The sequence below is a fragment of the Chrysochloris asiatica genome, unplaced genomic scaffold (genome assembly GCF_000296735.1).
Source record: "Chrysochloris asiatica unplaced genomic scaffold, ChrAsi1.0 scaffold00059, whole genome shotgun sequence".
Taxonomy (NCBI): Eukaryota; Metazoa; Chordata; class Mammalia; order Afrosoricida; family Chrysochloridae; genus Chrysochloris; species Chrysochloris asiatica.
In genome coordinates, this window is record NW_006408577.1 from 13112239 (window position 1) to 13134179 (window position 21941).

At 34.3% G+C, this 21941-nt stretch overlaps 1 protein-coding gene across 1 annotated transcript in view; it reads left to right on the plus strand.

The window, feature by feature from the left end:
- Positions 1–4046: 4046 nt before the first annotated feature.
- Positions 4047–21941, plus strand: part of COL3A1 (collagen, type III, alpha 1) — a 44634-nt gene continuing 26739 nt past the window's right edge. Inside the window, exons 1-7 of the mRNA XM_006864035.1 lie at positions 4047–4247; positions 16007–16209; positions 17377–17427; positions 18115–18228; positions 19499–19576; positions 21297–21350; positions 21824–21877. Of these exons, the coding sequence (XP_006864097.1) occupies positions 4163–4247; positions 16007–16209; positions 17377–17427; positions 18115–18228; positions 19499–19576; positions 21297–21350; positions 21824–21877 (639 nt within the window). The 5' untranslated portion in view covers positions 4047–4162. The remainder of the gene's footprint in view (positions 4248–16006; positions 16210–17376; positions 17428–18114; positions 18229–19498; positions 19577–21296; positions 21351–21823; positions 21878–21941) is intronic.

Consider the following 21941-nt stretch of genomic DNA (forward strand, 5'->3'; position numbering starts at 1 on the left):
CCTGGGCCATCCTCACAGTTTCTACACTTGACCCCCATTGCTCTGTCACTGTGCCAGTCCATCTTAATGGAGGTCTTCCTCTTTTTCCCTGACCCTCCACTTTGCCAAGCATGATGTCCTTCAATTCTACTATGGATCCCGGTTTTTTTTGTTTTGTTTTGTTTTGAAGTTTTTATTGTGATGTTTACGTGGTAGAACATCAGCTTTACGCTCATCCTATTGTATTTCGTTTCATTGCAATGATTACAATCCCCTCCATGTATCATCAAATAACCAAAGGGTATACCACACAGGCCCGCCCCCTAGCCACCAACCCATAGCCATTCTCCTTCCCTGAGTCCAGTGTCCCCAGCTGCTCCATCAGTCCACGTTATCGTCTCTGTCTCCATTGCTGGCATCACTGCCTCTCTGGGTAGGGTCCTAATCTCTGTTCTTCTCACTTGATGGTCCCAGGGACCTCTGCTCCTGGGCTGCAAAATCCATCACTCACCTCCTTTTTCAAAAAACATCTACCTCTATATTTCCTACCCTCACAGTCAGTCCTGATGGCAATTATTCACTTTTACACCACAAGAGTCTTATCTCCATTTCCTTTTGCCAGCCCAGGCCCAACAGATTGGAAATCATTCAGTGGTGATTCTACCTTCCCCTGCTCACTCTTGAAAGCTTATAAGCCAGTCACTTCTTGCCTTTATGTTGTTGTTGTTGTTAGGTGCCATCGAGTCAATACCAACCCATAGCGACCTTGTGCACAACAGAACAAAACACTGCCCGATCCTGGGCCAACCTCACTACTGTTGCCACCCTTGAGTCCATCGATGCTGCCACCTGGCCAATCCATCTTGTTGGGGGTCTTCCTCTTTAGGCATCCCCATTTTGGGTAGCCAATGTCTAAGTTGCCCATCCCTGTCAACCCTGTGTATCAAGGGGGTGGGAGTGTGGATTCCTTATTTTTAAGTGAATATTGTCAGAGGTACAGTTTCAATTGGTAATCTGACAGCATATAGATAATGTTCATAAAAACAGAGCATCTCTTTAGCTTAAAAAAATTACATCCATAAAGTAATGTAACAGGAAGAGAATAACAGAGTAAAAGAGAAGAAGAGAAAGTGCTTGAAATACTGTTCTTTCATTTGTTTTTCATGAGGGAGATAATTGATTTTCTTATTGCTGTTATAGAGAGCACTGCTGACATTCACTGGCCTACTGAGTTAATCACAGCTGTGCTTGTGAATCTCTCCCAAGCTCCATTTTCCATTGAACTGGAAAAGATTTGCATTTTTGGGTTGATAATCTGCCACTCCCTTGTTTTAGTTCATCTTTCCAGTCACTCTCTTTGCTGAAAAAGGAGCCAGATTAATCAGTGCTTTAGCTGTTTAGATTTGTGTTAAAACTCCAAATGAAATCCAGAGACCAAAATGGCATGTCTGTGTGTCCTGGTAAATATCAGTGAAAGCAGGAAAGTATAGAAGATATGTGTGTTAAGATTACTATCAGCTTCTGGATAGTATAATAGGATTCACCAGTGTGTGTGTTTCACTTAATCATGACATCAGCTTAGATTCATCTAATTGTATCAAAAATTACTTTTTACATGAGGAGGAAGAATAGGAACTGGGGCATAGAATGCGAAGGATCTTGATGTTAAGACCTTCAAATTTGCTTGTAGTAGCAAAAAATGGAGAATCACAAAATTTGGAGTATGAGTTCTCCTTGTTTGTCATGAATATCTAAAATTTAAACAGTATTTTATAAAATATTTTATAAGATATTAGCTAACTTTCCTTAAATGCATTATACATGATTTTTTTTTCTTGTAAGATTTTTCTTTGAATGACTAATTAAATAAAAATGTTTACCAAAAAATGCAATAGAAATTATTATACATATTGTTGTTGTTGTTAAGTGCCGTTGAATCAGTTCCAACCCATAGTGACCCCGTATAGGGTTTCCAAGGAGCAGCTGGTGAGCTTGAACCACCAACCTTGCATTTCAAACAGCTTTGTAGTCTGATACATCAGCCCACAGAGCCACACCAGGAGTTCATTTTATATACATATAGTATCCTAAATATTTATATATTTTGTTGTTATGTGCTATCGAGTCAGTACTGACTCATAGCGACCCTATGCACAATAGAACAAAACACTGCCCTGTCCTGCATCAATCTCACAATCTTTGCGATGCTTGAACCCATTGCCGCTGCCACTATGCCAATCCAAATTTCATGCTGGAAAACAAGTTCAGTAAGTAAATTTAATAATTTTCAACTTTTATTGATCATCTAATATAATAAGAGAAATTACTCAATGTAAGTGTATGTAAGAAATGACTTTCAATCTAAAAGTCAGAAGATGCACAAATTGGTCCAACTAGTTCCCCTTTCCTGCATCAGATAATTTTCCTTTTCCTGTCATCCTCATTGGAATATCTTGGCTTATGCTCCTTGCAACTAGGCATACAAGGAAAGCAAGCACACCACTGTCAGCTCATGCTTACTGAATAGATGCACAACTGGGAAAATACATGTGACATCAATTGAGTAGAAATAGAGGAACATGAATTGGGAAAAAGTAAAAGGCAAAACCCGCCTCAAAGAAAACAGTCTCTGTAAGGAGGGAAGTTTTGAGTTGGGTTTTAGAGAACTGACTTCCATGAATTGGTGGAATATGGAGAGCATCCACATGCATGAAGATGGACATTCTTAAGTTATACATGGAAAAATCAATGCAGATCAATTTGACTGGAATTAAAAGACTTGTGATAGAAAGTAGAGATAATGAAGTGATTATGAATTAATGGTTAGAGTTTTAAAAAAGATTCTGATTACCAGGATGTGCACAAGCATATTTTTCCTGCTGAGATTTATCGAAAACAACATACAAAATGATCTCTTCTTCTCTTTCAAATATGACCAAAAATCTGCTCCTATGTTCCAGAAATACATAGAAAAGCTATGGAGTGTGTAACTGGAAAGTATACATTTGAAGGTCTAAATTTAGAAACATTTATAGTAATTCAGGTAAAATGTGAATATTTTCTTGTCTTTCTTGTTTATTTATTGTTTAAGGAACTCAGATACTAAACAAAAAGTTGGCACTTTAAGCCTTCCCACTAGCTCCAAGGGATAAATATCTGGTGATCTGCTCCTATAAAAATGATAATCTAGAGAACCCTCTGGGGTCGTTCTATTCTGTCACATGGAGTCACTGTAAATTTAAAATTAATAGGAGGTTACTCAACAACTCTTTTTTTTTTTTTTTTTTTTTTGCCATTCTTTGTGATAAGTCTCTTCCAGTTTCTTATAAAACCAAGACATGCAAAGGCAGGCTTTTCTCTAGAAAGATCTGTTCCGACTTTCATAAGCAACATACAAATTGGAAATTTCTCTTTGACTTATGTGAAATGGAAACAATTATAGATAAGTATCTAGCTTTTAGGGTGCCATTTTGGCATAGCTCAGATACTTAGCCTTTTGGCATTTGCTAGAAATTCAGTGCCCATGATCTAGGGAGGGTGGATGGGTGAAAGAGACAAACAGAGGCTTTTCTTCCAGTTAATCTCTTACAATTTCCTATTTAAATTGAGTGGATTCTGGCAAAGCACCAATATAAAAATCTTCTAGGAAGATTTTTTGCACATAGTCATGCCCAAGAAATGGACATCAAGTAATTTCTCAAACTTTTATAGTATTGTGAGTATAATATTATGGGGGAAAATAAAAACTACATATATCTAATTCTTATATTAAAGCACAATAAGGAAGGGCATTTCAATATATATTCATAATTTACATTCACACATACACCCACATACATAAAAGACTAAAATATGTAGCAAACTTATACATAAGCAGACACACACAAGCTCCAGATGTGCAGCTTTTCTTGCTTTGTGGGTTGTGTCTTCTATAAGGGAAAAAGAAATATTAATCATTTCTTTTACTGCTAAGGGGAAGGGTGCTGCTCTCATATTTCAGAAAGGGGCTGGAAAGTGAGAGAAGCCAAACTTTTTCCTATTTAAGGCCAAAGCAAAGCAATCTCAGTGGCTGAGTTTTATGACGGGCCCGGTGCTGAAGGGCAGGGAACAACTGATGGTGCTACTTTGAACTGCTTTTCTTTTCTCCTTTTTGCACAAAGAGTCTCATGTCTGATATTTAGACATGATGAGCTTTGTGCAAAAGGGGACCTGGCTACTTCTTGCTCTGCTTCATCCCACTGTTATTTTGGCACAACAGACCCAAGAAGGTGAGTAGGTACTGATTTCAAGAATTTTAGGAGGCTTTTTGTCTTTACTTCTTACAAATAGGTAGAAAGGGGGAAATCAGTTTCCTAGAAGATGAAATCCTCTCTAAGGTGCAATTGTGCAAACATTGAATAAATCATAATTGTGCTTTTTACATTTGTTTAAAAAGAATATTATCATTTGTGTGTTTTAAAGTTCCCTGGGTGTCTAAGAAAAATGTTCTTGTACTAACTTGTTTTCTTGTTAAAGGCTCTGGAAACTTTTAATATGGCTTTTTTAAAACTCCCTTCCTGGATTGTTAACATGTTGGAATGCTTCCCTAGGAAGTCTGGAAGTTATTGGGCTCTTGCAATACTTTTATGTTCTCCTTTGTATGCTGCATGCTTTGTGAGGGTAGAATTCTAAGCATTGTTTCCCCTGTAAGATAACGTGTTTTTAAATAGTGTGCTTTTAAAATAATCTAAAGGAAAATACTAAGAATTATTAGGATAATTAAATATATTTCTTCATAGTGTCAACAAGATAACTGTCAACACTTAAAAAAAAATGCATTCAAACTGCTAGAAATGTTTCCTTATTCCTGTCTATTATGTTCCTAACATTTCCATCGTTTATTAATGCATATTTTCTAATTATAAGTTACTAATAGTATAGTAATTTCTGCATTTTCTATATTTTAACTGTACTTGCGTTAACAGTATATTTTTATGAATATAATTTTAATAGGAATATTTTTACTGTTGTGCAAGCAAGATAAAGGTGTTAGTCCTATTTGACTTCAACAGTGGATTTGATGTATTTTCTAATTTGTATAAGTACTGCTTCTCATGTTCTAATTTCCCTAAAACCCCTTTGTCTCATTATATCTGTAAAATCCTGCTGAGGCATGAAAATACTGGGAAAATTGAAGTAAAATCTTCGTATAAATAAATATATAAATGCTAAATTCAAATCATCACACACCATTTCATTTTCTATTTGTACGTAATTAAAAATGTTTATATTTTTAGAGCTAAACCTTTTGCAAAACTTTATTGTACAGGAGAATAAGGTTTCAAAACATATGTATATCAATGATCTATGATGTTCTCACAGGTATTCTATGTAAGGAGTGGGAGGGAGACCTAATGGCATTGCTTCAGAGTCATGTTCAGCCCAGGGCCATAAAAGAATTCTAGGCTTTCTCCCCCCTCCTCCTCATCTCTCCACCCCTTTTGGCTTCTTTGGAACTCCTCCTCCTTTTCTTTCCTTCACTTACCACCCCACCCTCTTCCTAGTAAGCCCATTTTTCTTCATCTTCCCTCCTCTCGCTTTTCTTCCCCCATCACTACTTTCCTCCATTTTCCTTGTATCTCCATCTCTTTTCTTTCTTCTTACCTTTTGCTTTCTCCCCTTTCTTTTCTGTAGAACACTCAGCTCTCCTTCCACTTTTATGACTCCTTCCCTGCCCTGTCTTGTTTCATAAGAAAATGTAACAATGCCCAATCTTTGGTTAGGATATCAAATGACTACCTCCCTGCATCCCAGTCAAGACTTTTAACTTTTGTTAGACTACTAAATTCTCCTAATTTCCCATTTATTAAAAAAAAAACATATTAAATTTGGCTTTTACTTCCCAATGTTTGCAGTTACTTAATGTCTTGCTGTAATTTATTGCCACGATGATTATGTTTCTTCTCTAATCCAACTTTAGAAAGAAAAAAAAAAAAAAAAAAAAAAGAAATGCATACCTGTATTATCTTTATGTTACATAAGTTCCCCCGCCATTTCTATCTTGCTACAGAAAATAATAGATATCCATGATATTTTGCTGATACATTCATGTACTTTTAAGTTAAAAAAGAAATGTAGTTTGTTTTTGTCTGTCATGAAAACAAAGCAAAACAGTTTATGTGTTTTAGATGTTGCTGTGTGCCATAGAGTCGGTTCTGACCCATATTGACCCTGTTTAGGGTTTCTGAGGAGCAGTTGGTGAGCTTGAACCACTAACCTTGTGATTCAAACTGACTTTGCATTCCAGCACATTAATCCACAGCACCACACTAGGACTCAATGTCACACTAGGAGGCCTGGTGTTTTAGATAGTACTTTTTTTTTTTTTTCCCCTGTGGGATTTTACAAGAAAATTCAGTGGGAAGCCAAGTATTGAGGAGGTTACATATGATGATTACATATACAGTACATTGAGAACAGTCACATAGAGAGTTCTGTGCTGGGGGTTCTTGTATTTGCCCTAATAGCCCCAGAGAGAAAGAGCACAGCTTTACGAACAATCAATTCTACTCAAAAAAGTTTTCTGAAGCATTTTGATCTTTTCACAAATTTGTGAAAGTTCTAATTGTGTCTTTTATTCCACCAAAGGAGAAACTCAATATATGCTGTATTTCCTGTAGTTGATAAACAGTCCGTCCTGGTGTAAAACATGCCAATTTTTAAGCATAAGGTATCGCCACCTAGTGGCTCACAGTAAATAACCTTTCCCATCATGAATACCAATATTAAAGCTGCATAGCTAGATTACATAGCATTTTAAAGTGTAGTTTTAAATGGCAGATGTGTGAATTTGAGTATTAAGTGCCATTCTCCTATGGAAATAATATGTATCAGACACACACACAGACAATAGCAACAACATGCAAAGACTATTTTGGTAATAATTGAGCATAATGATAGCTTTCAAAATTCTATATACGAGGTTTAAAAAATATTTTTCAAGTCTCTAAGGGTAGCCCTCTAGGCATGTTATTCATTTCTTATTGGATAAATGATGTCTAAGATAGATATTACTAAGGAATATAGCTTCATTAGGGCAGGAAGAGGAATTTTATTTTAATTAAATATGTTCTAATGTTATGACTTCTCTATTTCACTACACCGATAATTCCACAAATTCCACAGTAATTCTTAGACAAGTAAACTGTGGGCCTTTACTTGTCTGGGAATTACAAAATTTTAAATGGACTCAGGGAATAGTTTTTCATTACTTGTTTGATTATGCTTGAATAGAGAATCAGCAAACAATCACGTAACATTCAGACTTTCTAATTGTGTCCCCCTCACAATTCAACATATGAGCTAATAGGGCAAAATGTAGCATATAATTAGAAGCAATGGTACTTTTAAGAAGAGATAAAACATAATTGCTCAGATATTTACTGTTAGTCATCTAACAAGAATTCAGTGTTATAGGTAAGACACTTATAAAAATAAATAAATAAATTCTGTTAAGCTTTGGGTAACTAGAGAACACAAAACATGCATTAGACTCATTAGTATCTGAATTTTCTTATTTTTGTAACTATTTCTCATTAAAAGGAGAAACTGTATATTGTTCTAGAAATCACATGAGGTAATGCATTTACAAAGTTAATAAAGGGGTAGATATTTTTGTTTCATTTTCAATTTTGAATTGGTAAACCTTTTTTTTTTTTTTTTAAAAAAAAGAGAGGTTAAGAAATTTATGACAACCAGAATCATCACCAGTTCTGTGATTACATAAATTGTAAGTAAATAAAGTATTATCAATACAACATTTTGTGTTTTTCATTTATGATGCCTTATATTCCTTAGCACTTCAGAAGTATTTTGTATCAGGTGATATAACTAACCAGTAAGTACATAAAAACTCTGATTAAATTCTGGAATTAAATATCTTAGCTTTGAAAGACAACAAAACCACTGGAATAATTCTGGGAAAGAAGGAAAGACTATGATTATAAGCCTTTCAGCTAATTTAGATTCCGGGGTTGATGTCTTATCTACAGACTAATTTTTTTAAAAAAGGAAAGAAAGCAAGAAAACATTGATTGTGAGTTTGCCAAGAGTTTGGTTGATACTAAAAGGATAGATCCACAGAGAGGCCACTGCTCCTCATCTAGTCTCATGCCAGCTGTGAGCTGTCACTTGGAGAGAAGAGTGCCATCTACTGAAATTGCATGGTTTCCATCTGGATGACTCCTCTTTTGTGCAAAGTTCCAAAGATTTATGTTGCCCGTTTCTTTTATTTTATAACATCAAATGGTTTCACCACCTTGAAGTGATTAAAGTGAATTGCTTAAGAGTTAAAGCTTTGAAGATGAAAGATGTTTCCTAGCTGGGCATGGGGAATATTTGTAAAGTTTCCAAATCTACTATGATTCTGGAAACATCTCACTGGACTGTTTCTTATAAAATGTACGTCCCTAGGGAAAAAGATCAGTCCATTGTTTTCCACACGCAACTAAATAAATAAATAAATAAAAGTTCTTAAGATTTTACAGTTTAAAAAAAGATTCTGAATTTTCAAAAGGAAAAACTTGCATGTTTCTTCTCAAGATGACAACGGAAAAAATGAGATAGCTCTTCTTACACAAATCATTTGTTAACTGCAGCTAGGGGAGTTACATTAACCACCAGAATTTCTGTGTCTAATGAAAACACAGCTGAAGTAGATTCCTTTCTGATTAACTAATAAAACCCTGGTATTTTCCATTACTGAGGTCAAAAACTGCCTTTAAAATGTAAGAAAATGAAAAGTTCAAAGAAGAGTAGTGAAAGTTAAAATCTCCAAAAGATATAGAAATCAAAGACCAAGAATCCACAAAATTTTGAAAGGAAAATTTATTTTGAAAACCAACATTGGAAAGTTTCTACTGCAGTACTTATATAAAGTAAAATACAACATTTATTATTTCTGAAATTTTTGTTTTTTGCAGATTTGTTATGGAGGTTGGTACACATAAATGCACTTCTCAAGTTAATTGAAATCATGGAAACATTGTTTGGATCTTCACAGTATGTATGTATATATATATATATATATATATATATATATATACTGTCCAAACTTAGAAGGTCTAGTGAATTTACAAATTTATTGTTGCTGCTGTTTTTGTTAAGTGCTGTTGAGTGGGTTCCAACTCATAGCGACCCTCTATAGGATTTCCTAGAGCTTGAACCACTGACTTTGCAGTCCAGTGCATTAACTCACAGCGCCACACCATAATGAAGTTACAAGTTTATTAGTATGAATCATTTCATATCTATATTTTCTGAAAATTAATTTCTTATGAGACATCCTTAACATATAGAAGCATTTTATCTGTTTCATTTGTGGGTTGTTTTTGTTGTTGTTAGAATTTTATTTCTCTGTATATAGTAACATGCATACTGGTTCTCAGAGTTACCTTTAATCATACTTGTGGTCTGGTAGTTGTTAGGACAGCCTTGCAGATATAACTCGGTCCCATAAGGTTAGAAAAAATAAACAACAGAATATAACTTTTGTCAACAGAACCCAACAACAGATGCTTTCTTCCTGTTTTGAGATCAGATAAAGAAGATATATTGTCTAAAAGTGTTATTTTACTTTAAAACCAACCTTTCTAGACTCTTATCCTAACCTTGCAATGCATACAATCAATATTGTGACAAAGTTTTGAAGTTGGCCTCTTTAGTCCTACACAGCCTTGGCACAGCAGAAAAGGGATAAAATGTACTTTTTAAGATGATTAACTCTAGAAACAGCCTTCCGAAGTTCAAATCTTAGCTTTACCCCTTACCATTTAACCTCGGGAAAATTATTTGCCCTCTCTGTTTCTGAGATTCTTCACCTATAAAATTAGAATTATGATAACACTACCTCTTTGGGCTACTAGGAGGATTAAATAAGATAGATGTATGAAGCGCTGAGATCCTATAACAGGGAGGTACTATGCAAGTTCTGCCTAGTATTAGTTTTACTAATATTGTCAAGCAAAATTACTGTAAAGAAGAAATTAAAGGACTTAAATATGGGTCATCATAAGTGCCAATTAACTCAATGGCAAATAACAACAACAGCCTCAGCAATGATGTAATAATAAAGAAAGGAAGTTTAAGCTTTTGCTTGTTAAGTGTAAAATTTAAGGATTTTAGCCTAGTGGGCTGCTAACCTCAAGGTCGGCAGTTCGAAACTTTTCCGCGGGAAAAAGATGAGGCTTTCTGCTCCCATAAAGATTTACAGCCTTGGAAACCCTGTACAGGGTCGTTGTGAGTCGGAACCGACTCCACGGCACATAACAACAACAACAACAACAACATAATGGAATAGCGCAAGTATATTTTCTTCACTGTTCTTATCATTGGTCATGAATCATATTGCATTACAGATGCAATGGATGACTACTGGATAGAAAAGATTTCAAGTGTTCTATTTTTCATTTGGGCAGGATAAAATATTAATAACTAAAATGTTAATTACTAAAATTTTAAAATCGTATATCTCTGAAAATAAAACAGACACCTAGAAATGGTGATTCATAATTTTTTGTTTTATTTTGCTTATGGTGGGGACAAGAATAAGCAGAATCTACCATATTCTTGCAAAATAGTTTTGGTTTGTCACTGTAAGATAAGCATTCGCCTGCAAAGTCAGTTTGAATCTCAAGGTTAGTAGTTCAAGCCCACCAGTCGCTCCTTGGAAATCGTATACAGGATTGCTATGACTGGAAACCAACTCGACAGCAGAAGAAACAGCAACCATGTTCATGCAAAATAGTTCTTTAAAATTTTAAATATTAACTTATATAGGCCTACAAACATATCCTTCAGAGGCCTTTTTGTTAACTCATCTAATGTATTTTAAGGTATTCCTACTGGTGTGGCACTGTGGCCTAATGCGTCAGACTGCAAAGTCATTTGAACTGTAAGGTTGGTGGTTCAAGCTCACCAGCTGCTCCTTGGAAATCCTATACAGGGTCACTATGGGTCAGAATCAACTCAATGGCACTTAACAACAACAACAAACTCATATGTAAAAGAATATCTAATAAAAATGTTTGTTTACCATTCATTAGTATTATTTAAAAGTCAAACATACTTCATGTGAACTCTATACACTCAACTGCAGAATACTGAACTTTCTAATATAATGAGAAAATACTGTTATAATAACTTACTTCACCTATTTTTAGATTTTCGGATTAAAGAACACCTTTCCCTAAATAATTCAACAAAAAGAGAAAATGAAAAAAAAAAAAACAACAACACTTAAATTGTCATAGAAGATAAACTTAAAATGTGACTATCTTAGGGAATATATTATATTACACTAAAACTGGTCCCAAGACAAGCATGTTATTGTTAAGTGCCATAGAGTCAGTTCCGACTCATAGTGTGTAGGGTTTCCAAGGAGCTTCTGGTGAGCTTGAACCGCCGACCTTGAAGTTCAAACGACTTTGCAGTGTGGCGCATTAACCCACAGCGCCACACCAAGACCCCAAAACAAGCTCTGCTTTATTTTTTAATCACAGCAACAAAAGTCTAAAAAATCAACATGTTAACATTTGAAGAATGATAACAAAAATGACACAAAAAAGAATGCTTTAAACACATCTGAAAATACAAGATTATGTAATTGCTTTCATTTCTCTGTAAAATTCAAGAACACAGAACTGGGAAATGAAAGAAGGTAAGGGTTGACTATATCATGTGTTGTCTTCATTTAGTTTTTTAATTTAGGGCGCCCCCCCAGCCTGGAGATGATTTAGTCCAATTAATCACTCGTGTGACCACAAATAAATTTATTTCAAAACTGGATTTTGCGATAAGGAACAAAACATAAAATGATATTTGAATTTCAGTTTTAAATTATTTGCAGGTTAGAATAAAATTTAGTTTAAACAACAAAAACAAAAGAAGTAATCAAAAATCTATCACTTTGTTTAGTAATAAAAATAAGATTGTTTTTGTTTTATGCCGTGGAGTCAGTTCCGACTCATAGCGACCCTGTACAGGGTTTCCAAGGCTGTAAAGTCTTATGGGAGCAGAAAGCCTCATCTTTCTCCCGCGGAACAGCTGGTAGTTTCGAACTGCGGACCCTGAGGGTAGCAGGCCAATTCGTAACCACTACACTACCTTTACCTTTTATTTAATATTAATTTAATAGATATTTTAATGTAACACTTATCTAAACTGTTCCACAATCCAAATATCTAAGAAAAGAAGGGAGTAATGTGAGATGACAATTATTTCTGAACTCCATTTTGTATTCCATTTCTAAAGGCTACAAAGGATTGCTGCTGTTGTTAACTGCTGTAGAGTTGGTTCCAACTCATAGCTATCCTGTATAGGGCTTCTGAGGAGCGACTGGTGGGTCTAAACCGCCACACTGCAGATCAAACAGACATTAAGGTCCAGTGCTTATCCTACAGCACCACACCCTAAGAATATAGGAATCTTAAAAAAGAGAGACCTATACTAAAATAACTCAGCCTTCATGAGAAGGTCTCTGTGTTAAAAATAATAATACTAATAATTGTATATATGATTTATAATAACATTTGAAAATGAGAGGCTAAGCAACAATTTAATAATTCTAATAAAGTCATATAACTTTTTATAAGTCAATATTGTCCTCTTTTTTAAAAAACAATAGAGCAAAAGGAAAATGTTTTATATCATGATGTACAGTGTTTTCATTTTCTTTCTTTTTTTTTTTTTAATGACCACAAGGTTAATGTGCTGGGCTGCAAAGCCAGTTTGAACTGCAAGGTCGGTTGTTCAAGCTTCCCAACCGCTCCTTGGAAATCCTATACAGGGTCTCTATGGGTTGGAACCAACTCAGTGGCATTTAACAACAACAACAGTATTGTGATGACTCTTTCAGGAGACATAGCTCAGGAAGTTGAATGTACAGGATATCAAAGGCTTATATTAATTTCAAGGCATATTAGGAACATAGGAAGAGTAGATATTTTTTAATGAGATGCTTGAATTTAACTAATTCCTCATTTGCCATCAGTTTTCAGCAGCTCATTTTTTAATGACACAGGTACTGTATAAACATAGAAAGATTCCCAATTCACAGAGATGGAGAACTAAAGGAAGATGAAGAACTAGTAGTATTTTAGGAGTGGGGAAAGTTCATAGTTCAGATTATTAATGGGTTCAAATTATTGATCTAAAGCGAATCTGCAGGAACATTTCTTATAAATTTTATTTAGAGATTTTTTTAAGAAGATTAATTTTAAGGAACCAAAACAAAGGTCAATAAATGCATAGCATTTCAACTTACTAAAGAAAACTGACTCCACGGTACTTAACAACAACAAACAATCATTCACGTTATTAAACGTTCAGTCTTTTTCCTCAAATCAATAGATGTGGTTTTTAAATATAAGATTTCAGTTCTCCTTATAGAACAAATGATTTTCATGCCTAGACCCTCTGATATTATCACTGCTTATAGTACTATGAAAGAAAATATTTGTTCTTTCTTAAATACATCTTCCATTGCATGATTCAAAAATCCACTTAACTTGCACTAAAGTATGCATTTTGATATTCGACTTTTATGTCCACTGAAGTATAAAGGATTGCTCTTATAAAAACTTAGACAATATTCCTTTCCAATGTTCTAACCTATCTGTGTCAAACATGGAAAGGAACTAGAAAAATTTTACTACATAAACAGATCATCTTTGGACTATTTGGAACTGCAATAAAGCCATCTTGATCTCTTTTATTAGCTGTAAATCACATTAGGAAATTGCAACCCAGAGTTTAAATGGACTTTTAAACTCCCTGGATCAATTGAGATGTTGTACAAAGTCACTAAAGTTGTGGCGGTTTTGGTTCTCTATAGATTCTTTTTTTTTTTTTTTTCCCTTCATGAATTTTACAAACCAGCTAAAATTTTAAACCATTCAGAGAAGATTCAAGCAGGAGTTTTAAAAAGCAATTGCCATGACTGTATGTAATAACCAGATGGAAAATCTCAGGACCCACTTGAAGACCATTTGGCTACAAGGCAACACAAAGTGTTGGCTACAAGGCAACACAAACTACTTGCTTCCTCCTAAGCAGAATGCCTTCAGCAGACATTACAAAGATGTTGGTTTTGAGAAAATCAAATATTACTGTCTCAAAAAAATATAAAAATACTGACTAGTATATATCATTTATTGTTTGCAAACATTTGTGCAGATGTTTAGAAACATTGTTTATTCAATTACTGGTAAGCTATCACAGTAATCTTTAAGAACTAAAGTTGTATTTAACCACAATCCACAGCTAATACTTTGTGAATTGAGACCAGGTTTTATGTTGGCAAACCCTAAGCTGATTCATTGTTAATAGCTGCTGATATTTCAGTACCTAACATATAATTAGGAGGCAAGGCTTAGTTGAAGTAAAATTTTTTACCATGTTAAGCCACAAGTATGCTTGGTAAGTAATGATTCATATTTTTTCCTATTATTTTTACTTATTCCTTGCCAATATTTGCTTTGTTTTCTGTTTTTCTAATTTTTTAAGAAACAAAATTCTTTTTCTTTTCTTCTTTTTTTGTGATTTAGAAAACTCTTCATATCACTAGGGATCTACAATACACTAAATAAACTGCAGTGTGTTGACCTACTAATACTCAACAGAGCTCATAGTAACATTCAATACATGCAACAAGCTTTGTTACAGTTTTCCCAGGAAAATCTGGAAATAATTTTTATGCTGCCAAGAGTAGCTTAGTCTTCCCCTGAATTTCTCAACTAGGTTAATAAAACCCAGAAACTCTTCATAGTGGCAAACTCATCTTTTTTATTTAATGATCCCATCTACAGTTAAAGCAAAACATAGCAGTTAGGTAGAAAGGCTACTCTTCAACTGTACAATCAACAAGTGCATGTTTAAGTACTTGTGTGATGTTAATGAGTATTAAGTTCTTATTAAACAAAATTAACTCACCTATATTGCAAAGTAGTTTAAACTGCAAGGTCAGCAGTTCAAGCTCAGCAGCTGCTCCTTGGAAACCCTACACAGGGTCGCTATGGGTCAGAATGGACTCAACAGTACTTAACAACAACAACATGTTGTTAAATGCGTAAAGTCGGTTTCGACTCAAAGCGATCCTGTGTAGGGTTTCCAAGGAGCTGCTGGTGAGCTTGAACCACCGACCTTTGTGTTCAAACCGACCTTGCAATCCAACTCATTAACATAGCACTACACCAGGACTCCTATTGGTACCTCAAAACTGTTTCTACGGCATACTAATATTTGATATATTTAATAAATAGGTTTGGGATTTTGAGCATTTTTTAACTATCGTAGCGGTTACGATTTAGGCTGCCAACCTCAAGGTCAGCAGTTCGAAACTACCAGCTGTTCCGTGGAAGACAGATGAGGCTTTCTGATCCCCTAAAGATTTACAGCATTAGAAACTCTATACAGGGTCGCTGCAAGTTGGGACCAACTCCACAGCACATAACCACCACCACCATCATAGTTTACGGAAAAGAAGAAGAAAATATTTGTTCTAAAATAACTCTGCATTGGATTGCTAAGCTTGAAAATATGGTTTGTGTATGGTCAAAGCCTAAGTTCACACTCAGGCTTTGTGCTGCAAGTTCTTAAATAATAGCTCTAATCTCTTAAAGTTTCCAAGAAATATGATATATTCTAAAAGATATAGACAATGCTTTAGAAAGGCTTGTGAAAATGAATATCCACACTTTCTGCTTAAAACAAAGAGATCCAAACATACACAACTGAATCTTTAAAAGAGCTTATTCTTCATTCCTTAAATGAATATTCGAGGTAGAATGTTTAAACTCTTATCCAAGAAGTAAGAGATTTATTTTTGTCCATGCATTCTTAGACTGGCAAACTGATAGACAAGATTCGCCAGTTTTCTAATTTAAAAGAGACTTATTCTTGGATAGCCATTGAACATAGTCACCACAGCATAATATAAATCACATTTTAGATAAACATCAGAAAATGTCATGTCATCTCATTTCTTCTCCAGTCGTTACCGGAGGATGCTCCCATCTTGGTCAGGCTTATGCCGATAGAGATGTCTGGAAGCCAGAACCATGCCAAATATGCGTCTGTGACTCAGGAGCTGTTCTCTGTGATGAAATAATGTGTGATGAACAGATATTAGATTGCCCGAACCCAGAGATTCCGTTTGGAGAATGTTGCGCAGTTTGCCCACAGCCACCAATACCTGTAAGTTACTTTGAAATGTTTAAATGCAAATATGCAAATATTGCATATTCACATGGATAGCTTCAATATCATACTTAGGCTGTGTAACAATCTTTGGCTCAATTCATTCTTTCATTGCCTTGTCTTATTTACTTATAAATAATTCAATAGGTATTTAGAGTAATGTAAGCAAAGTCGCTGTGAGTCGGAAACGACTCCAATTGGCACATAAAAACAACAACAACAATTGCTAATGTATCTCTTAATCATCACTTTCATTTGGGAAATATCATCCTTTTGAGTAAAAGTTTTGCTGAATATGATATTTTATTTCTTAATGAAATGTCCAAATACATTGGGGAAAATAGCTTTAGTTTAAATTGCCTCCAGTGATATAATTAATATAAACATCATTGCTTAAATGCTTCTAGTGTTTCATAGTCTAAAGAGCCTTATCGTTCAGGAAAATGTAATAATGCAAACTTTACATTTCCTTTGGCAAATGTTTAATTTCAAAACTAAGAAGAAAAACTTAGGCAAAAGATGGCTATTTGAGGTACACTTTCAGTTCTATTGAAATCTAGAACGAATATGAACAGAAATATACTATAATAATTTGCACCTAATTTTGTTTCCCTGTGTATTTTTAAATGTTAAAAAGAAGAGCTAATTTGGGCTACCAGCTAGCATTCAGAATAGAGATAGCTAGGGCTACTGACCCAATTTTATTGTCTCACTTATTGGAACAACAATGACATCAAAAATAGCATGTCTAGCTTTTGAGCAATATGCCCATCTTTCCTGTGAGAAATCTGGTAGAGTCAAGAGATGGACTCACACACACAGCAAGAAGATGGACAATGTAAAACATCATGTGGTGTAATAAATATCAGATAGTATGTAATAAATTTTAGGAATTATTTGGTTCTCCATGCTTACAAATGGATTCTTTATTGTAAAAATATCCACTGTTCAGTTATTCTTGGTCATTAACAGCTTGACAGAAAACATAAAGTCGTGTCTACCAAACAGTTACACTGATATTACAAGTAAAAGATGAAAGTTCCTATTTAAAACTAGGAATTAAATGTGATTTGGATTAAGAAATAAATACTTAAATTGGGCCAAACTTGATGGGAAAGTTATTCCTATGTCTATTTTAATGTGCGTCTTTTCCATTTCTATTAGCCTACTCGCCCTACTAATGGTCAAGGTGTTCAAGGTCCCAAGGGAGATCCAGTAAGTAAAGATTCTTTAATGAAATTAAATGCATGTGGGCTATTCTTGCAGTAGTTTGTTGTGATTTTTTTGTTTTGTTTTGTTTTTTTTCTTGTCATATCCTTCCCAGATTTGAACTTTCAGGATTGATACATTTTCTTTCATATCACATATTTAAATAAAGGCATAAAATGACAGAGTCCTTATTTGTACATGTAAAGATTCCAGTTTCCCAAGCTTCATCAAATTTTTTCATCTTCATAATCAGTGTGAAAATAAAAGTCAAAAGGAAACAACAATAAGAAAACCCAAACCGAACCCACTACTGTCAAGTCTCAGAGTTCCCCTACGGAACAGAGTGGAGCTGCTCCCCAGAGCTTCTGAAGATGAATGTAAATCTTCATGGAAACCCACAGCCTTAGCTTTCTTCTGCAAAGCAACTCGGGTGTTTGAACCACCAGCCTTTTAGTTATCATCCCAACATTTTAACCATTGTGTCTTCAGGACTCCTTGAAAATGATAAATTGCAATTAATTTATTCTCATGAGTTAGATAAAATATATTTGCTCCCAAGAAAATATGTCACTTAAACAGTGATTCTTCCTCTTACCAAGAAGGGAAGCCACACACTGATAATGATCCTGAATTACCAGAGCTTCTCACTGATTTATTTATTTTACTCTCTGATTTTTGTTTGTTTGTTTTTAGGGTCCTCCTGGTATTCCTGGGAGAAATGGTGACCCTGGTATTCCTGGACAACCAGGTTCCCCTGGTTCTCCCGGTGCCCCTGGAATCTGTCAATCATGTCCTCCCGGTGGTCAGGTAATCAATTCCAGAAGTAAAATACCACCTGTATAAAACTACCTAGTTCATCTTCTTTTCTTTAGTTAGATTATATTGCATATTACATTTGTGGATTTCCTTCATCTGGTCTCTTGTTTTAGGCTTTAATAAATTATAATTTAGTGCTTATATATGTCAGGTACTAAATGCTGTATAAATGTTCATTTTCCTTCATAATGCAAAGATACTGCCAAATCCTAAAATTTCCATCTTCTCAAAGACATAAAACATATGTACCATGTTTGAGAAATACACTTTCAACTCCCAAAAGAAATAACCTAGAGAATTTAGAAATCATTGCAACTGTTCCCTACTTCCTCTTCAACTCCACTGGCAAAGACTTGAAAGTTTGGACAATGGGCAGTTGAAAAACTATGGACATTCTTTGCTGAGTTCAAGTCAACAGCAGTATTCTTACCTGTACCATTGCTTTGATAAGATTTCAGGGCACATACTTCCTACTCCTCCTGCATAGCATGGCAATCAGCTTACTTATCATAAAAACATAAATACAAGTAAATTTGTGCTGCATGAATTCAGGATGAATCAGAAAACACATGGTTATAATAAAATGTCTTTTAAAAATCCATTAAACAAGAAGTGAAGGATATCATCTAGCTTATTCTTACTCCAATACGAAGAGAGAGAGACAGAGAGAGAGAGAGAGAGAGAGAGAGAGAGAGAGAGAATATCCACCACTAGTCCCAGCATTCAAAATAAAATAAGTTCCAAAAAATCCTATAAGCATTTCAGTCATTATTGTGCATATTGTCTTTGAGAATTTTTATTTTAAGGTGAATCATAACAATCAAAAGTTATGGAACATAGAATTCATTTAGGTCAGTAAGCAGTTGGGAAAGTCATTTAACTTCTCCATTTGTTTTCTAAATGACAAGGTTACATTATATAATATCAAAGTTCCTTCAAAGCTCAAACAGATTATGTTTCTATGTTTTCAATGTAAAAGGCATTGCTTAGAAATGGTTGTTTAAGTAGCAGTAAGAACAAATTATTTAGAATTATCACTGCATAGAGTTACTTGAAAGACTTGTGTTTCTTTATGATATCTAATATCCAAAGCTGCAAATAAACAGAATAACCAAGATACATAATGTATCCAATACATATCACATCCTCTGTCATGTAGAAACTATCAGTGAATAGTAGGTATTGTACTTCTAAATTATTTTGAAAAGAACTATGAGCTACATGCTAATATGTTTGTTTCTCTCTGGTCTCTTTGCTACAGAACTATTCTCCTCAGTTTGATTCATATGATGTCAAGGCTGGTGGAGGAGGAGGAATAGGAGGCTATCCTGGGCCAGCTGTATGTACAAATGTTTCTCAGTGTTTTAGAGTATTTATTAACCTTCAAGTCTGTTAAATATTGGTTGATGATTCTTTTAGGAATACAAAATTGTTGAGATTATGCCCCCCCGCCAAAGTGGTGACATTATCATGTTCCATTTTCTCTCCTAACTCATTATTTGCTTACCACCTCTTGTTTCATGACTGGTTTGACACTCCACCTCTGTATTCTGGGGACCCATCAGCCTTCATGCTAGATCTCACACTCTTATACAGTCCTTACTTTTAAACTAAAATTTATTTTTGGTTTCTACTTTTCTTTTTATTCAACTAAGCTTTTCAGAAGCCTTTCTTGATGCCTTTTCATGTATTAAATGCTGCTTTCTAGATACCCATCCACGTGATGAATAGCCAGTATAACAATCTGTCTCACTTCCAATCTTCAAATCAAATACATAGTTCTTGAATTCCCTGAGTCATTAAATCCATTTACCTTATAAGGCAGATGCTCACATAGTATATGAAGGATTTCTTTTGGTGAAAATTTGACTAACTTTTTGATGGAATGAAAATTTTGATAGAAGAAAATATCAAAAACCATTTTAACCTGTGTGCATGCACATGAAGCATGGTATCCCATGTCAATGAGCCATGTTAGAGCACAACCTCTCTGGAAGAGTGATGAAGTGGCAGGTGAAATTTTGCATTACATGTAACAGTTATGTACATATATATGAAAGCATGGTAGTTGTACTGGATTCTCTAGGATATGAAGGATAACTGTCAAGATAATTGGGTCTCATGTTTGTGATTTCTAAAAGTACTAGGATAAAACTTTAGCTATTAGGTACAACTGACAAAAGTAGCTTAAAATTACTGTGAATTAAACTAGAAAGAGAAAACTTTATAAACCTCTATTGATTTAGAGGCTGTAAATTTTTTATGTATATCTTTCAAACCCAAGAGAATTCTATTAATCTAGGTGAACATTGGGATTAACCTGGCTATAATCTCATTATGGATTATGTTTTTTTCATTCAGCTATCCATTGAGAACACACCAAACTAAACCAAATAAATACATAAAGATACCACATTTTGACATCAAAGAAGAGATTACAAGATAATATTTAGTTATAAATCACTGTTTTATTCATTTATTATCAGAATTTATAAATAACATACTAAAACACTGAAAGTATTTTTTACTTTAATCTCTATTTCTAAACAACGACTTGAAATTGCCATGATTCTATTTATGAAATTTTCATGCTCATGTAACTCTGTAACATCTGTATCAATATATTTATGCATTTTGATTCATTTATATCACTCTTAGAGAAAATTGGATAATGGGATTTTCTTTTTAGTAAGCAAATCAACATTTTTTGCTATGAGTTTTCCTAGTAAACATTGGTTCTTCACCAATACCAGTATCACCCTAATATTGCAGAGATTCTTGTATCACTTTGTACTGATATTTTCATATTTTGAAGCCATCTTTTGAGGTTATTCAAATCAAAAAAAATATTTTTAACAATTTCTTAGCAGTAATTTTAACTGGTTATGTGAAATTTTAATTTAGAGCTCACAAAACTACGTATTCATGAATAGTTATAAAGTAATGAAATAAATTATTCTCTTTTTAAGATGCCAATATCAATCCTAAACAGAGACATCTCCTTGATGCATGAATAAAACATACTTCAAATGCATTTACCTTTCAAATTTACATTCCAGGGTCCCCCAGGCCCTCCTGGTCCTCCTGGTATTTCTGGCCATCCTGGCTCCCCTGTAAGTATGGTCCTTAGTGCTGTTTTCTTCTTCATGCATATTGTATAAATACAGTTATTATGAATTCCTATTTTAATTTTTCCTTTCCCAACATGGATAGTTACAAATAATTAGATAAGCCCTAACCCAAAAACTGATCATTCCTTTAAAGATGCTAAAATTCTGTTTGAATGTCCTTCCATTAACAACCATTAGCAATTAAAAGCTTGCTCATAGTAAGCCACATGTTTAATTGTTATATAACTTCAAGTTCAAAACAAATCATTTTCAGTGTAATGTAATACAATGGAGTGGATTGGAATAGATTAACTTTATTCTGGTTAGGAAAAGAAAAATAGGTCAATCTGCAAAGTGCAATCAAATCAGCTATCTACACTAGCAGAGTACCCTGATTTCTTACTGCCTTAATGATGTACATGACCATTAGGCAATTATGTTGCCTTCAAATATTAACCTATTATTCAATCCTCTAGGGTTCTCCAGGATACCAAGGGCCCCCTGGTGAAAATGGACAAGCTGGTCCTGCAGTAAGTAATAACAGGCAGTAAATATTAGATATAATCTAGGTATAATATTAACTCTCTCATTTTC